This window comes from Prionailurus viverrinus, chromosome D2 (assembly GCF_022837055.1).
Source record: "Prionailurus viverrinus isolate Anna chromosome D2, UM_Priviv_1.0, whole genome shotgun sequence".
NCBI lineage: Eukaryota > Metazoa > Chordata > Mammalia > Carnivora > Felidae > Prionailurus > Prionailurus viverrinus.
This window is the reverse complement of record NC_062571.1, coordinates 55,740,684-55,758,655: the sequence shown is the minus strand read 5'-3', so window position 1 is coordinate 55,758,655 and position 17,972 is coordinate 55,740,684. Positions and strand designations below refer to the sequence as shown.

Below are 17,972 nucleotides of genomic sequence, written 5' to 3'. Positions count from 1 at the left end.
CTGGGTCTCCCTCTCTCTCTGCCCCTCCCCTGCTTGCACTCTGTCTCTCTCTGTCTCTCTCTCAAAAATAAACATTAAAAAAAATTTTTTTTAAAGAACTACTGAATGAGGCCAACATAAACTAAGATGTTCTGTTTTTATTAAACCTTTAGTATCTTCCTCAACACAATTAAAAATACCTAATTCTACTCTTGACCAAGGAACAGCAATCCTTCAAGGTGGGATGGAATATCAACCCTAGCAAGTGACTGATAGAGGTCTCCCTTTAATTCCTAATAAACTCATCCAGCATTTCAGGGTTCTGCATATTTCTCTGTAACTTCCCACTAGAAGGCAGGGATAAAACAGGAATCTTAGCTGAAGTTACTCCAAAAGACATGTAGATATTGGTCCTATATATGTTTAATCCACCACCTAAAAAAAGAAAACTTTTTTTTTTGAGCACAGCAGCAATGGACTGCTGGCTGAGAAAACAGGTAATTGAATTAGCATTTATATAAGAGAATAAATAAATAAACAAATAAATACTTCACCTCTAATACTATTGTACAATTAACCGACCAAAGAGTACAATTCATTCTTAAGTTTATTATTTTTTTAACATACGAACTATGGTGTCTCTCAATTGGATAAGGGACCCCAAATGTGGGGTGACCATCCGGAAAAAGCCAATGATGCAGAAGGTGAAAGAATTCACCTGGGGCAGAACAAAGGAGCTAGAAATTTACTGACTCCCCACAAGGAGGCGGCGCACAAGACAGTAGAGGAGAGACTGTCTGCCATGAGGCAGTGGGAGGGGGCTGTTTTTAAAGAGGGAAGGTGAAGAGGTGTGGCAATAAATGGAATTCCCCCTTTTTTGGTAACTGTGCCTGGTTGTAAGTAGCCCTTCAGTTAAGGCCTCTGGATATTTTGAGGCCGGTGGCCTGATGGGCCTGTCTGTGTTTCATTGCTCAAGCCTATTTGCCTGAAAGTGGTCTCCACATGAACTATATGACTTGAATATAGAACCAAATATATCACATTGTTCAGGATTATCCTACATTTATAATTGGGCTATTAGTATAATCAAGATCCTTATAAACTCCATCAATCCCTTACCTTTTTTTCCGTATCTTCTCTCCTCTTTGAGATCTTTTTCATGATGGTTCTTTCATTTCTACTTTCTAAATAAATAAGAAAATAGTCTTAAGGATGATATATTACTGAAAGTATGATGTGATATTTAAAAGTATGCTACTTAAATTTAACTAGAAACTAAACAAAGAAATATGCCATCACTTTTAATATGCAGTAAAAATGCTGGTTAATGTAATAAGACATGTAAAAGAAGAGGTATAACTATTGAAAAGAGAAGACAAAGTTATCATTGTTTGTAGAGGATAGGTTTTTATATGTAGAAAACCCAGGACACTCAATCAAAAAGTTTAGACACAATTAGAAAGTTAAGTGGCAGAATATAAGATCATGTATATAAAAGTTAATAGCTTCCCTATATATTAATATGACAGAAAAAAACACTTTCATAATAGCAATACAAAAACATTTTCATAATACCTAGGAATAACTTCAATTAAAATATGTGGGAACCCTCCCAAACTATAAAACTTTAGTGAGAAAAAATATCTGATTAAACATGGAGATATTCACCAGAGGCAGGGAGATTGGTTAAGAGGCCATTATAATAGTGGAGGTGAGAGATACGAGAGATCTGGATCAAAAATAGACGTGGGTGGGGCTCCTGGGTGGCTCAGTCAGGTAAGAGTCTGACTCTTGATTTTGGCTCAGGTCTGGATCTCACCATCTTGGGATAGAGCCCCACGTTGGGCCCCTTGCTGAGCATGGAGCCTGCTTGGGATTCTCTCTCTCTCTCTCTCTCTCTCTCTCTCTCTCTTAGTCTCTCTCTCTCTAAAAAAAATGGAAGTGGGAATGGAGGGTGGAGAAAGATTCATTTAAAAGGTATAAGTCACAAAATCTCATGAGCAATTAAACATAGGACAAAGTGAGGGAGAATCAAGGACTCTAGGTGTTTGGTTTTAGTCATTGAGAAGAAGTATCATTTCAAGTATTGTCAATGTAGGAATGAAGGTGGAGTAGGGAATCAATAAGTTCAGTTTTTGGGTGTTACTAATGGATGTTTATAGGACATTCAGGTGAGACATCCAGAAGATGATTAAAAATACTGTATAAAAATAAAAAAATAAAAATACTGTATAGAAGAGAACAGAAGAGAAGTCTAAATTAGCAAAATTCTTTGTTTAATCAGTAAATAGACATTTAGGAAATAGATTTAAGATTCTTTAAAGCATCTTTAAAATTCTTCCTAACAATATACCTAAATTAGGCACAACAGGAATATGATGTCAGGAAAACAATTTTTAACTTACTTTGCATTCTGCAAGAACATCTAAAATGAACTTAAAATCAATATCTGGCTTACCAATGCCTACACCTGTAAATTTTATCTGCTAAGCTTGGGGAAACATTAGCGACAACACATCCTACAGATAGTTAAATTACAATAAATCAAATAAAAAACTTATCATATGAGAAATTTTTAACCAGATATTGTTTTGCAGACTTAGTGATGTTTCTAACCTGGTTCATTTATCATTCCATAAGATAAATAAATGATTATAGACAAAATATTACATAAAATTGAAGATCTGGAAAAAACTGCATTTGCTTTTTGAAAATTTGCCTAAGGGAAAATTGTGACTCATACCTTCTTACGGCAATTCATTCCTCTTTATTAAAAAATTGCCTCCAATAAGAGACTTAAAAACTGAGAACAATCTGAGGGTTGATGGGGGTGGGAGGGAGGGGAAGGTGGGTGATGGGCATTGAGGAGGGCACCTGTTGGGATGAGCATTGGGTGCTGTATGGAAACCAATTTGACAATAAATTTCATATTAAAAAAAAATTGGCTCCAACAGTTAAACCCAATCTTCTCTTCAAGATTATTGCTAATTTACAATTCTTGCAGTTAAAGCTCTTTCTAAAGGGTAAGGAAATTGAGGATTAGCTTTTCTTTTTTTTTTTTGTATAAGATGACCTGGAGGTCCATAGTCAAAACCTGAGAATTAAAATCAAATAGTTCATTCACTCTTTTCTGATCCAGAGCAAACAGAAGGCAATTTATGTGTATAAATGCCACTTGCTTAGCATTTAGAAATCTCTGTGTTCTGCCAATTTATCCAGTTACACCTTTATCACCAAGGTGATTCCTGAAGTGAAATTTTATGTTGTGTGTAAATTTAACACTCAATCACCTTGATTACTTCTGTCACATGCCATTTGATTTCAGGAGTGTTAGCAGAATAAAATTACAAAAAAACTCTAGCATATGGAATAGTCACAAAATGCATATTCTGTTATCTAGTATTTCTTTGGTTAATTATGAACTAACTAGAAGTTTGTTTTTCCTTTAGTTTTCCCCCAGCTCTTGGAAATCTTTCCAAATGTATTAATCCATCTTCCTTCTTTAGAGGAACTGAATTCAGTCTCAAATCCAATTTTATCTCTTAGTTCATCGATTGTCACAGAGTCTGATCAGTCCTTTTTGAACTCCCGTATAGCAGTGTTTCTCAAATAATGCTTTCCCAGACTTCTTCGATTTGCATTATGATGGTATGCAAAAAACTTAAAACCTCACTCAAAGTTATGATACAATTAAGGTAATGGATAGCATTTTGCCAACATCAAAATTTATTAAATATATGGCAAATATACTGGTACTAAGATGTGGAAAAGGTGGAATTTAACAAAAAATTCTACAACTGGTTAAATATAACAGCATTATTTCACAAGCATCATGGCTTCCAGGTGTTTCATTACCTGACAAATTTGAAAACAAATACTTTTTAGTTAACTATAATCTTATTTTCTAAAAGAAAAAACTAGGAACAAGTGGCCTAACAAAGATTTTCTGTGAATTCATATAGAAGTCTTGGAAAGGCATCAAAATGGAATCATCCACTGCACAGGACTAAGCCCCCAAATCATCATAAGCTGCTCCTGTAAGTCAAGAAAGATTTGGGTTCACTTCCCTTGAGTCTTCAGGCACATAAAAACTGAATAATGCCAAAACAGGTTACAAAAACTATGGCATATTTTGAAAGTTTATAACACACACACACACACACACACAGTAATGTAATTTTGCTACTCCCAAGTTAATTACAGGATTTATAAAAAATGTACTAATTCATAGAGCAATAGTAGGTCCAGAAACTGGACACAGGTAAGTCCTGTGATGTTGTCTTTTATTTAAAACTGACAACATATCGCAGTGCCTGTGCTTTGAGTTTCAGTCCGAGAGAAAGTCAAAACGAGGGCCTTTCTGAAAGTGAGGCGAAAAGACCACTTGGTCTGCCTCCCCAGCTAAGCCCTGCTTCCCACTCTCCAACATACACCTTCCACTATAGCCTGACCACTCTTCTTGCCACTCTCTGCCACATCCATCCTTTGATTTTTGCAGTTTTCCTCTAATCTAGAGCATTTCACGTCTCAAAGCCTAATTCAAACCCCGCATCTTCCAGGAAATTGTTACTCTGACCCTTCTGTGACCTTGAAGAGCACTTACGATTGCACTTTTTCTTCTTACATCCTACTTTGCAAGTTCAGCTTTCTGCCTACCATAACGTGAGGATGAGAGCTGGGGTACGAACTCATCCGTCCGCCACCAATCCTAACAAGATGTTCAGCACACAGTAGACAATAAATAACATGGTCTTGGATTTGCTGCAAATCAAGCTCGACTCCCGAATGCTGGAAAATGGGAGTGTTTCTCAACCCTCTCAATTCCCAAAGGGCATGATTGACAGGTCGGCCAGGTTCTGGGGACTACAAGTTTCTAGCGGCCTGTGCGGGTCTCTGGTTACTGGGGGCCGCCGCTGGTTTTGCCCACAGAGCAGGACTCCAACAGACAAGATAGTGGGGTCCAGGGGGCTTTAACAGGCAGTATGACATTCACCTGGATGGAGAGTGCACTCTTGTTATGTTACGAGGACGCACCATTTATTGCGGACTCTGGGAAGGTCACCAACCGCCCAGCAAGGATCCGGACCACCGCGCCCGCCTGCCCAGCGCTCGCTCCTCGGGCACTGAAGTCAAGGCGGTCAAGGAGCATGCGCGATGCGGCTCGTGAGGGGTAGAGCGTGCGCCTTCGGGAGTCTTCGGGAGTTTTCGGTGCGCTACGTCTGTTCACGCGCAGCCTGGGCTTGTGACTCGAATTGAGGCGTCGGAGTCTGTCACTCCTGCCCTGGCTTATAGTTCCTCCTGCAGGAACGCCGGCTTTGATCACCTGCGGGCTGAGTGCGCGCCCCGGTGGCCGCAGCTGCCCGAGGGTCTGTTCTGGAAGAAGCCTAAGAGCTGGTTGTTCTGGCGCGTGGGAGCCCCGAACTTCTCTCGTCATGGTGAAGAACCGTATCCCCAACGGGTGAGTACCTGCCGCGAGCTTCCCGGCGCGCACGGGTCCGCAGCGACAACCGGAGTCCTGGGGGACGTGCGCGCGAGACCGCTTGTCCAAAGTCAACGTGCGTCGAGTGGCCTCCCGCCGGTGTGCGCGGCGGTTGGCGCAGATGGGGGCGCTGATAGCGTGTATTTACTGAGATGTATTATAACTACACCTAAGTGTTATGAAGTATATTGGCCTGAATATACAACAGGCTAAAAGGAGGCAGTGTAGGATTTGAGATCTAATACTGGACAGTTTGTAGTTTAGGGGGATTAAAAAGAAAATACATATATATATATATATATATATATATATATATATATATATATACATACACACACACACACACACGTGTATGTATGTGTATATATATATATATATATACATACACACACATTTATATACATATATATATCAGACTTATTTTCAGGTTTAAAGGGAAATAGTATTGGTCTAGCAGATATCTCAGTTTAGTAGTCCCAATCTCACTTCCAAAGTACTTAAGTTATTTTTATTTTATTTTAATTTTGTTAAGTCGCTGTCATTATCAGGAACTTCACATGAAAATCGAGATTTCTTGAAAAATCAGACGTAGGAAACCAGATCTGTACATGGCAATAGTCCGTGATTTGCAGGGTCTTCCCTGTGAAGAGTAAGCCTCTCCGGTTCTTCAGTCCAAGTGTCCCATCCCCCTGTAGCCTCCGCAGCACCAAGACTTAGTTTCGTTGATTTTTTTTTTTAAATCATATCTTTATTTGGGACATGTCTTACTTAGGTATGTCAGCCTGCCTGGCATTTGAATTTGTAACTCCAGCTGTAAAGGGCAAATGGGAGGAAAGAACTGAAGTTTATTATATTACTTGTTTCCAGAATAAAACGTCATATTGAGTGCAGCGAGGCGGTGCTGTGAAGGACTGTTTTGTCAAAAAGGGTGGTTACCTGCCCTATTATGAACCTCATAAGATGACTCCACTTAAATATGCTTAGAGGCCCTTCACTTGGTGAGGTGTAGTTTTAGCATCTGAACAGCCTGGGTGATCATAGTTTTCAGTGTCCTACCTCCCACCTGGGATTATGGTGAAATGTGACAGTGAAAGTGCTTTGTAAACTAAAGCCTCTAAACAAACTAGTAGCAGTAACTCTAAAACAGCAGTTTTCTTGTCTGGAGGTATAGACTTACTTTTACCTTCCAGTGACCCCTCTTCCCAAAGTTTTTTGTTTTGTTTTGTTTTGTTTTGTTTTGTTTTGTTTTGTTTTTTAAGAAAGAGAAGAAATATATAGGGCTACAGATGAGAGATACTCTAATTGGGATAGATTTAGAAAACAATTTAAAAATGTACAATTGCCCTTTTAAATTATAGAATATTTTTTTTATTTTTATTAAAAAATTTTTTAACCTTTTATTTTTGAGACAGAGACAGAGCATGAACGGGGGAGGGGCAGAGAGAGAGGGAGACACAGAATGGGAAGCAGGCTACAGGCTCTGAGCCATCAGCCCAGAGCCCGACGCGGGGCTCGAACTCACGGACCGTGAGATTGTGACCTGAGCTGAAGTCGGCCGCTCAACCGACTGAGCCACCCAGGCGCCCCGAATTATAGAATATTTTAACATGAGTTTTTCAGAAATGTGCTGTTTATTTAATCCAATTAGAATACAATTTAATTAAACTCTCTGCCTTATTTTTTTCTTTGAGAAACTGCCCTCTGTTATAACAGCAACTCCTGGTGATTATACTTTGCATCCAGTCTCTTTTCCAAGTAAAATTCTGTGCATCGCTGTAAGAGCCCTGATAGGTTTTATACATGTTGTGACAAAGTAATCACACTGAGGATTTTTCCATCTCAAGCCACTACATTCATATTCAAAATAATTGTGATTCTCAGTCCTATACTATGTCTTCCTCCACTCATTTGCCCATTTTTCAGAGCTGTCACAAAACCAGAGGGTCCACCATGAGAAGGACAGCTATAGCTGTGTATGCCGGGGGGGGGGGGGGGGGGGGGGGGGGGGGGGTGAGGGAGGAGGGGGGGGGGAGAAGTCCCTGAAAAAAAATGAAATTGACAACAGAGTAGTATTTGAATAGGTGGAAAGATTTTTCTAGTAGACATTGTCTATAACATCCTTCTGTCCCTGCCTCTATAATCTTAAATTAGTATTTTCATCCATTCACATAGCTTGGATGATTGACAGTTTAACAACTTCTTGATCTGTTAGTAGTGCTAAGAACACTATAGTTTTTCTCCATATAGTCTCTACCTTTTTTTAAATTGTTTAATTTTGCAATGGTAATTGCCTTTTATCTTACAATGTGTCCAAGAATTCTGTAAGCAAGTTTTTTTTTTTTTTGTATAGTGTACGCTAAAGATTTCTGCCTTCTTTAGGAGCTCAATAAAATTTTATCTGTCTGAAAACCAGAAACCCAAAAGTATTGCATTCCAGAAGCAAAAATTGGGAATGTATATAGACTCACTTTTTTTAAAAAAGTAGCTGACTAGATAATTCAAATGAAGCACCAGTTTATTTCGATTCCATCATTTATGTTATTGTGGAAACATTAGTTGTGGAAATAAATGAATTGAAAAAAGTGCATGTTATAGTAATGTTTGCAGTATTAGCAGATGATCTAAAATTCCTTTCATATGGTTTCCTTGTATAGTTAATGCTAAAAGAACAGCTTCCAACTGGATGTCAAAACCAAAGATGAACATGTTTATAGAATTATCATGGTCATAATTGAATATCATTCATAATGGTGGAGTTATGCTATCGAGGAAAGAATAAATGTCATAACTATTCATGGGTATCTTATTCCACAATGAAGAATTCCATCAAAGAAATGATCTTCTAGAAATGTCACAAGCAAAAATCTAAGAGTTAATGAGTTACTTAAAAATGAGGCCTTTTATTTAGAGATGAGGCCTTTTATTTACTTTTGATAGAAATTATTTTCTAATTTTTAAAGAGAAAGAAGCCTAATCCAACATCATTGCTTTGTTGGGTTTTGGTGCCATTTGGATTGTATTTAAAAACTTGAGAAACTGTATTTTTCAATTCTAGATAAATTATCAAAATCAAATTTCTGTTTTTGCAAAGCAAAGGACTACTGGAACATAGTAATCATTCCTTTTTGAAGGATAGTTTTGCTAGATATAGACTTCTTGGTTGGCTAGAATTTTTCTTTCAGCATTTGAATGTCATGCTCCTACCTCTGACAGTCATTATTCCTAATGATAAGTCAGCTGTTAATCACATCTAATCAGTACATTAGGTAGTGATTTTATGAAGCCAAACTTATTCAATATTAATTTAATGTTTATGGAGTATCTGTGGTATGGCAGGCACTGTACTATGAAGAAAGACAGACATGGTCACTCTCACAGAGTTAATGGTCAAGAGAGAAACCACGATTTGTCAGAAAAAAAATTCACATAATCATGTGTGTAGTTACAAACTCTGTTAAGTGCCAGGAAGGAAGGTAAAAGGTATGTCTAAAGAGAATAGGTGGATGGATGATAGACACTTTCCTGAGAACTGATATAGGAGCTGCAAGCTGAGCATGACTGAAGGGGTGACATGGGAGAAGGGGCAGAAGGAACAGCATGGAACATTGGGAGGACTAAGGAAAGGAAACCAGGTGAAGACAGACTGGGGAAGGAAAAATGGAACAGCAATGAAGCTGGAGAAGTAAGCAGGGCATTAAAATGCTCATTTTAAGAAATACTCATGTGTTAAAATTAGAATTCATAAAAAATAACAGGACATCATTAGATGACAATTATTTTTAATACCAATTTCTTTACTTTGTTTTTCATAAAAAGTTATAAAGATGTTTAAAGTTAATGAACTGTATTTCTTTTTAAAAAATTTTTTTTAATGTTTATTTATTTTTGACAGAGAGAGAGAGAGAGACAGAGCATGAGCGGGGGAGGGGCAGAGAGAGAGGGAGACACAGAATCTGAAGCAGGCTTCAGGCTCTGAGCTGTCAGCCCAGAGCCCGATGTGGGGCTTGAATCCACAGACCGCGAGATCATGACCTGAGCCAAAGTCAGACACTCAACCGACTGAGCCACCCAGGCGCCCCAATGAACTGTACTTCTTTTTTTTTTAATTTTTTTTTTCAATGTTTATTTATTTTTGGGACAGAGAGAGACAGAGCATGAATGGGGGAGGGGCAGAGAGAGAGGCAGACACAGAATCGGAAACAGGCTCCAGGCTCTGAGCCATCAGCCCAGAGCCCGACGCGGGGCTCGAACCCGCGGACCGCGAGATCGTGACCTGGCTGAAGTCGGACGCTTAACCGACTGCGCCACCCAGGCGCCCCTGAACTGTACTTCTTAATTCAAGATTAATCAGAAATTAAAACAAGACATCTCCAAAATAATGTTGAAGAAGTGACTTTGTTTCCTGCTTACTAAAACACTGTAGGTTTTCATGTTTTACTTTGATTATTCCTACATTTAATACATATTACCACTTAGTATAAATCAGTGATGATGATGTAAAATTCATAAACTATTTTCCTTCTTTTACCTATTATCCAAGAAAAACAAAGACAAAATATTGTTTTGGGTATTGAAAGTTTATATCAGGAATGAATACTACCTTATTCACTGTAGAAGTGCTGTACATATGTAAAACCTTCCATTATTTTTGTGTTTTCTTTTTGAGGGAGGAAGCAGTAAATTAAAATTTCATACATGATAGCACTCAGAAAGCAACTAACCAACAAATTAGGCCCTATTTATTAAAGAATAATTTCTTTATCATCTTGAGTTATTAAACTATTTTTATTATAATTGTTATTTTCATTGCAGGTGGAGCACTGTGATGCCAATTGGACATCCTCTACCTGGGACACAATTTATTGTGTTTAAAGTACTTTCTTTTTTTTTAATTTTTTTTTTCAACGTTTATTTATTTTTGGGACAGAGAGAGACAGAGCATGAACGGGGGAGGGGCAGAGAGAGAGGGAGACACAGAATTGGAAACAGGCTCCAGGCTCTGAGCCATCAGCCCAGAGCCTGACGCGGGGCTCGAACTCACGGACCGCGAGATCGTGACCTGGCTGAAGTCGGACGCTTAACTGACTGCGCCACCCAGGCGCCCCTTAAAGTACTTTTAAAGGGAATATGTAAATTATTTTCTTATTTATCATGTAAGGAGAAGAATTGGGACTGATGTGATCCATGTTTACTTAATGTTATGCTTTTCTTCATAAAAATATGTGAATTGTAAGTTTCCAGCATATGTTTGACATTATGGAAGTAACAGTAGACGTTTTCACACATGTAATTATTAATTGCTCATTCTAGTGGAAGGGAGTATTTTGAATTAATTTTTAAATAACAGCTTTATTGGTGTGTAATTCACCTATTCATATTCACCTGGCTAATGTAAACTGTGGTTTTTAGTATCTTCATGATGTTGTGCAGCTGCTACCACAATTTTGGAACATTTTCATCACCCCTCCCTCCCCCCAAACCCAAGCACAGTAGCAGTCACTCCTCTTTCCCCCTAGCTTCCACCCCCACCTCCCAGGCAACCACTAATCCCCTTTCTGTCTCCATAGATGTGACTGCTCAGGACATTTCATGTAGATGGAATGGTGTATCTGCCCTTGGTGATTGGCTTCTTTAGCATAATGTTTTTAAGATTGACCTATGTTGTAGTGTATGGCACACTTCATTTATTTTTCTTGCCAAGTTAATTTTTCAATGGTTCAATTTATTTTATTGAAAAAAAATTTGACAAGATTAAATTTTTTGAGCAAAAATATCTTTAATCCTAATGTTATTTTTGGTTTTTAGGTTTTGACCTATTTAAAAAACAAATCCAGGGGCGCCTGGGTGGCTCAGTCGTTTGAGCGTCCAACTTCAGCTCAGGTCATGATCTCACGGTTTGTGAGTTCGGGCCCTGCATCGGGCTCTGTGCTGACAGCTGGGATCCTAGAGCCTGCTTCAGATTCTGTGTCTCCCTCTCTCTCTGCCCCTCCCCCACTCACATTCTGTCTCTCTCTGCCTCTCAAAAATAAAGAAAACTAATAAAAAAAATTGTTTTTAATCAAATCCAAAATAATCCAGAAATAAAGATGGATAACTTTTTAGTACTTCCCCCCGAAATCAGCACTCCTTTACTAATTTGTCATATCCTGTGTGTAGTACTTCCTAAAAAAAAAAAAAAAAAAAAAATTCAAAATACTTGAAACCCATGCCATGTTTTTATATGACCTCAGATGCATGGCAGCTTTGCTTTCTCCTACTTGCTCTGACATTGGGAACATATGAGCACATAGTTCAGAGTCTTTTATGCTGACCCCCAATTTAACTCAGCCTTTTCTTTCATTGGTCTTTAAGTTACTTTTTTAACATATTGAGATATAATTCACATACCATAAAATTCACCCTTTTAAAGTATACAGGCAAGTGGTTTTTAATATATTCATAGAGTTGTGTAATCATTGCCACCAATTCCAGATCATTTTCTTTCCCTCAGAAAGAAACCTTGTACCCATTTCCCCTCCTGTTGGCCCCTCCTACAGTCACTTAATCAACAGAGTGACCCAGGCTCCCCTAAAACCTTGTTGTAGAGGAAAATAACTCTTGAACCTTGTTCAATTGGATTGGTGCCATCAAAGATGTCATCTGTCATTTTTTCCCTGATTAGGTGACATTTTGTCTTGGATATCTTGCTGCCATGTCATACTTCAACATACATGTAACCAAACAATCATTTCTTTACTTCCACACCACTCCTTCCCAAAAATACAAATTAGCAAACTCTTTAACTTTCCTGTTTCTCCTGAAAGCACCACTGTTAAGCCTGTCAGTCAACTTCAAATCCCTTGAGTCATCTCTGTCTTTCTGGTATCCTATATCAGGTCAAGGGCTAAAACCTATAGATTTTTTTCTTCTATAACGTGTCTCATATTCTCCAGGTCTTTTACCTGATTATTCAGCAGCTCGTCTCTTTTATTCTTTTTTGACCGGTTGTGCCTAAATGTCATTTTCATACCCATTCCAGGTCCTTCCTAAAAAAAACTTCAGTTCTCTCTGCCCTCTGCATTGTTTTTAATGTGTTTCATCTAAACTCCTTTCCATATTCTTCAAGGCCCAATTTAATCTGGCCCCATTCTCATCATACTCTTCTCTGTTTCCTACAACAAACCATCTCTTCACTATCTCACGAACATTCTTGATTCTGTAATAGCAAGACTAAAAATGACTAAAGGTACATTAATTGGGGTCTGGATATTAAAATTCTAAAACACTATAGATAATATTATGCAGACATGAGAAAAAGGATTTTGATCTATGAATGTTGATACAGGGCAGAAGAGCTGGGAGAAATCTCTCTGAGGCACACCAGGCCTTCAGTGAGTGCAAGGCATTTGTTCCCCAAAGGCAGATAGCAAGGCAGACAGAAATCTCCAGAGGCATGGAAAACTGACCCGAAAAGAAACCCTTGAGGAATGTTGTGTAAGAGAAAGAGTAAGCTTTGTAAATTGCACTTGAGCTGGCCCACTGGGACAGGCTGCCAAATGGCATTCAGGCTGAAGATGACCACTTATCTGAGAGTCAGCAGAAGGAACTCCATGGAATGCTAAAGTAGTGGCATTACCATTCAGCTTGTTGGAAATGGAGAACCTCAGCCTCACCGCAGACCTATGCAATCATTTTTTGATTAACTAAAATTAATATCTATTTTGGGGTATCTGGGTGGCTTGAGGCGGTTAAACGGCCAACTCTTGATTTCAGCTCAGGTCGTGATCTTGTGGTTCGTAAGTTGGAGCTCCGTTGTCAGGCTCTGTGATAACAGCGCAGAGTCTGCTTGGGATTCTCTCTCTGCCCCTCCCCTGCTCATGCCCGCGTTCTGTCTCTCTCTCTCTCTCTCTCTCTCTCTCTCTCTCTCAAAATAAATAAAAACTTTAAAAAAATTAGTAGTAATTCTTAGGTGAGTTACATACACATTACATTTTGATAAGCATGACTTTTAGGGTGCATTCTAATCCTTAAAATTCTACTTAAGTAATATGTGCGATCAGGGGCTGTGTGGTGAGCTATACAGAAACTAAATGCATGGTCCAAGAAGGAAAAGTTCAATGTAGGTAATCCAAGGAGGCACCACCAAAGAATCAGGAGTTGAGCTGGTCCTTAAAAGCTGGCGGAAGACGTAGATCATGTCAAAGATTAAAAAATATGGATACCGAAGCAGAAATAGTGGTATAGACCAGACTTCCTGGCAGTGGAGATAGAGATTAACTAGGACTATTACCTTAGTTCCTGCTAAAATACCTCTGAGGCCAACTTTTCAGAGAGAAGTCACGTATCTTCCCCTGAGGAGCTTAACTCAGACACCGAATAGAACAAATAGAATGGTCTAAGTGTTCTTTTATTTTTAAATTTTTTTTTAATGTTTATTTATTTTTGACAGAGAGACAGAGCACGAATGGGGGAGGGGCGGAGAGCGAGGGAGACACAGTATCCAAGACAGGCTCCAGGCTCTGAGCTGTCAGCACAGAGCCCAACGCGGGGCTTGAACTCACAGACCACGAGATCATGACCTGAGCCGAGGTCAGACGCTCAACCGACTGAGCCACCCAGGCGCCCCTGGTCTAAGTATTCTAATGCAGGCCCAGGGAAAGGGCTGCCCTAGCAAAGGGAAGAAGTTTATTCTGACTTGGAGATGTGAAAAAGACTTCACTGAAGGCATCTGAACTGAGCTTTGAAGGTAGAGTGGGGCAAAGCTGTTCCAAATTGAGCAAAAACCTGAACAGTGTTGGGTGAAGAGGCAGTCTATCGTATTTGGAGTGTAGGTAATGTCAGAGGGGTGGAGTGGGATGTAAGCCTGGAGACAGCTTATAGGCATGGATCAAAAAGCTTGAATGTCTGTTGGAGAGTTTGACCTTATTTTGTAGGCAATGGAAAGCCACCAGCAATTTTGTTAGGAAGCAATGTGATAAAACCTCCTTTTTATTTATTTATTTATTTATTTATTTAAATTTTTTTTTTCAACGTTTCTTTATTTTTGGGACAGAGAGAGACAGAGCATGAACGGGGGAGGGGCAGAGAGAGAGGGAGACACAGAATCGGAAACAGGCTCCAGGCTCTGAGCCATCAGCCCAGAGCCTGACGCGGGGCTCGAACTCACGGACCGCGAGATCGTGACCTGGCTGAAGTCGGATGCTTAACCGACTGCGTCACCCAGGCGCCCCTAAAACCTCCTTTTTAAATATATATGTATATATTTATTTTGAAGGGGGGAGTGGCCGAGGGAGAGAGAATCCCAAGCAGGCTCCATGTTGTCAGCATTGAGCCTAGCACGGGGTTCCATCTCACGAACCACGAGATCATGACCTGAACTGATATCAAGAGTCAGACACTTCACCAACTGAGCCATCCAGGCATCCAAAACCTGCTTTTTATAAAACTTATTCTGGCTTTAATAGGTTGGAGACGTGACCACCATTCCTGGTATCAGGTCTTTACTGGGGTGATAAGAAGATTGGAAAGGGGAATCAGAATGAAAAATGTTGCCATGGCAAAGTGTGCAGGTGCTGTTGATGAAGTTGATTCTTATCCTGGTTACTTGAGGCAGTCGTGGCTTTAAGTTATACAGTTCAGGCAGGGCAGGTTGAGGAGAACCAGTATGGTTTAGGTCACAGCATTCCTTACCTAGCTCTCAAGGCTTGCCTCCCCTTTCTTCTTAGAACTTCATTATAAGGAATGATGTTGTTTCTTAGGTGACTGTGTCTCATTTGTCATCGACTGATCCATATTCTCTGGTGAGCTTTGCTCTTCAACACACATTCAATAGGTATATTAAAATAAAAAGTCAACTCAGGTGCTGATGAGGGTGATGCCACTACTGTATCAACTTAAATTTAAAATCGAGAAATGTAGGGGCACCTGGGTGGCTCAGTCAGTTAAGCTTCTGACTTTGGCTTAGGTCATGATCTCGTGGTTTGTGAGTTCGTGAGTTCAAGCTCCATGTCGGGCTCTGTGCTGACAGCTCAGAGCCTGGAGCCTGCTTTGGATTCTGTGTCTCCCTCTCTCTCTCTCCTCTTCCCCTGCTCATCCTCTTTCTCTCCTTCAAAAATAAATAAACATTAAAAAAATTTTTTAAATAGAGAAATGCAAGGGGCGCCTGGGTGGCTCAGTTGCTCAGTTCGTGATCTCACGGCTCATGGGCTCAAGCCCCTCATTGGGGTCTGTGCTGATGGTGCGAAGTCTGCTTGGGATTCTCTCTCCCTCTCTATGCCCCTTCCATGCTCTCTCTCTCTTTCTCTCAAAATAAATAAATAAACTTAAATAAAATAGAGAAACGCAAAAGGTATAGCAGTGCTTCTGTCACATGTATAGTCTTAAATGCCAGTTTTCTAAAGAGAAGGTTCATGGAGGTACTCCTTTCCCCGTTACTAAAAAATCCATCATACCTGTGATAAAAACCAATTATATTCAGTTGTATTACAGTTCATGTACAAATAAAAACCCGGTAGTTAACTACACATTGTCCTAAACACATAAAATGAAGAAAATAGACACATGTTCTTTTAGGAAATCTACCATTTGGGAATATATGGCTAATTTGCAAGCTGCTAGAGCATCCTGATTGAGGCTGTGGAAAGAAGTGGCAGATTAACTGTCAATTACTTGAAAGTAATGACATTTTTAAAGAAGAATATTCCTTGACAAGATAAGTAGACTATAATTTATAGAAAACACACTTCATGTTTTAGTTTAAGGAGACACTGTGGTGGGTTCAATCATTGTGCCCCCTGCTTCACTCCTCTGTGTATTGGGATCCATCATCTGTGTCCTTTGCCTTATGACCTAGCCATTCCTCCCAGTGTTTCTCCAAATTGTCATGTTGGGCTTGGTCACATGACCTACTGTGGTCAATAGAATGTGAATGGAAGGGACAGGGGCCTGTCCTGGCCAAGGCTATATAAGAGGCCTCCCATGTTTCCTCTTACTGTCTTGTGTCCCTGCCATTCATTTCTCGTAGGAGAATGCAAGATACATTGGAGCAGGCCTGAACCAGACCAACTGCCTGGAGGAGAGCTGCCCAGCTGACATGCAGACCCAAGGACATGAAAATCAACCCATGGACATGCAAAATCATGGACATGGGCTTACTGTGGTAAGCCATGCAAACTTTAAGGTTGTTACAAGTTTAAAAGATAAAACTCAACACAAACTGAAAAGAATCATGGTTAGCGAGCACAACTAACTATAAGCAACTGTCCTGTTCTAACAAGATAATGATTATTAGAACCTGAATCAGAGAGAGAACGGACCAATCTGGGTGAAATTCAGCTCATCTTTAAAGCTGACGATAAATAAGAATATATTTTAACAGTAATTTTAATATAATAATGTGGTAACCTTTGTGAGCTATTAAGAAACTAACCTTTAATATTCAGATTTACAATTTGATTATAGGATATAATCATCAAAATTATCTTGTGTCATCTTTGAATCCAGATTAAACTTCCCGAAGGTCTTTCATCAGGCATCTTGGCCTGAACAACAGGCATCTCTGCCTTCACAAAAAAAGGCAGCAAGACCTGAGGAATAAAGTGAAATTCTGAGCTGAGATCTTAAAGAAGAATGATGTTTTAAGAATAATGTTTTAACTTCATATATAATAAATAATAGCAAGATGCTACAGTGTCTATAGCTGTTTCTTTTAATCCCCCCTCAGTAGAAAGACAAAGGATTCTTGCCTGTGTCTTTTTAAGCCTTGAACGTATTTTTAGACATGTGCTGTCCAGTGGAGTAGTGACTAGTCATACGTGGCTGTTGATCACTTGAAACATAGCTGGTCCTCGTTCAGATGTGCTGTAACTGCAGTGCACAACAGCGGGCTTCAAAACTTAATGTGAAAAAACAAATGTTAGTGATTTTTATATTAACTACATGTTGAAATGATAATACCTTGGATACAGTCAATTTCTTAAACTCTTCTTAGTTCCCTACTTTGCACCATCTCTTGCAGAGATTTTGACTGATACAACATTAAAATGAAGTATACTTTTAAACACTTTCATTTATATTGCATTTTATATTTCTTATTAAAGAATTGGATAAGGAGAAAACTTTCTCTCTCTCTCTCTCTCTCACACACACACACACACACACACACACTTCATTCTTTTGTCTACAGAAGTAACCATTTCTGATGTGGTCCACAGAAAAAAGTTTCCCACCTTCTAAAGGAATGGCAGAACTAAGTTTAGGTGAAGGGCCAGGAAGGAATGGTAATCATTTATAACCAGTGGCCAATTCAGTATTAAAACCAGTTGACAGTGACCCATTTTATTTAGCCTTTCTCATACAGAATGGCCCAAAGCAGATTCCTGAATCTGCCACAAAACCATCTTTCCCTCCAACAGAAATGAGATTAGGTTGTGCCTGATGATCATCTCCATGACTTGAGACTTAAAACAAGTGGAATTTGGCTCCCGAATACCTTAATGCACTTGTTTTGGACCCAGGCCGCAAGACAGAAATGGAA

At 39.3% G+C, this 17,972-nt stretch overlaps 1 protein-coding gene across 10 annotated transcripts in view; it reads right to left on the bottom strand.

Moving 5' to 3' along the window:
• Positions 1 to 5,230, bottom strand: part of CC2D2B (coiled-coil and C2 domain containing 2B) — a 95,079-nt gene extending 89,849 nt beyond the window's left edge. For 6 of the 10 annotated variants that reach the window (XM_047824824.1, XM_047824829.1, XM_047824830.1 and 3 more), the window contains exons 1-2: positions 5,014 to 5,128; positions 1,099 to 1,163 (exon numbers count right to left, since the gene is read on the bottom strand). In XM_047824824.1, the coding sequence (XP_047680780.1) occupies positions 1,099 to 1,163; positions 5,014 to 5,128 (180 nt within the window). Of the gene's footprint in view, positions 1 to 1,098; positions 1,164 to 4,582; positions 4,868 to 4,972 lie in introns of those variants that run through there. The other 4 variants (XM_047824822.1, XM_047824825.1, XM_047824826.1 and 1 more) reach the window with 4 other exon arrangements.
• Between the last annotated feature and the right edge of the window lie 12,742 nt (positions 5,231 to 17,972).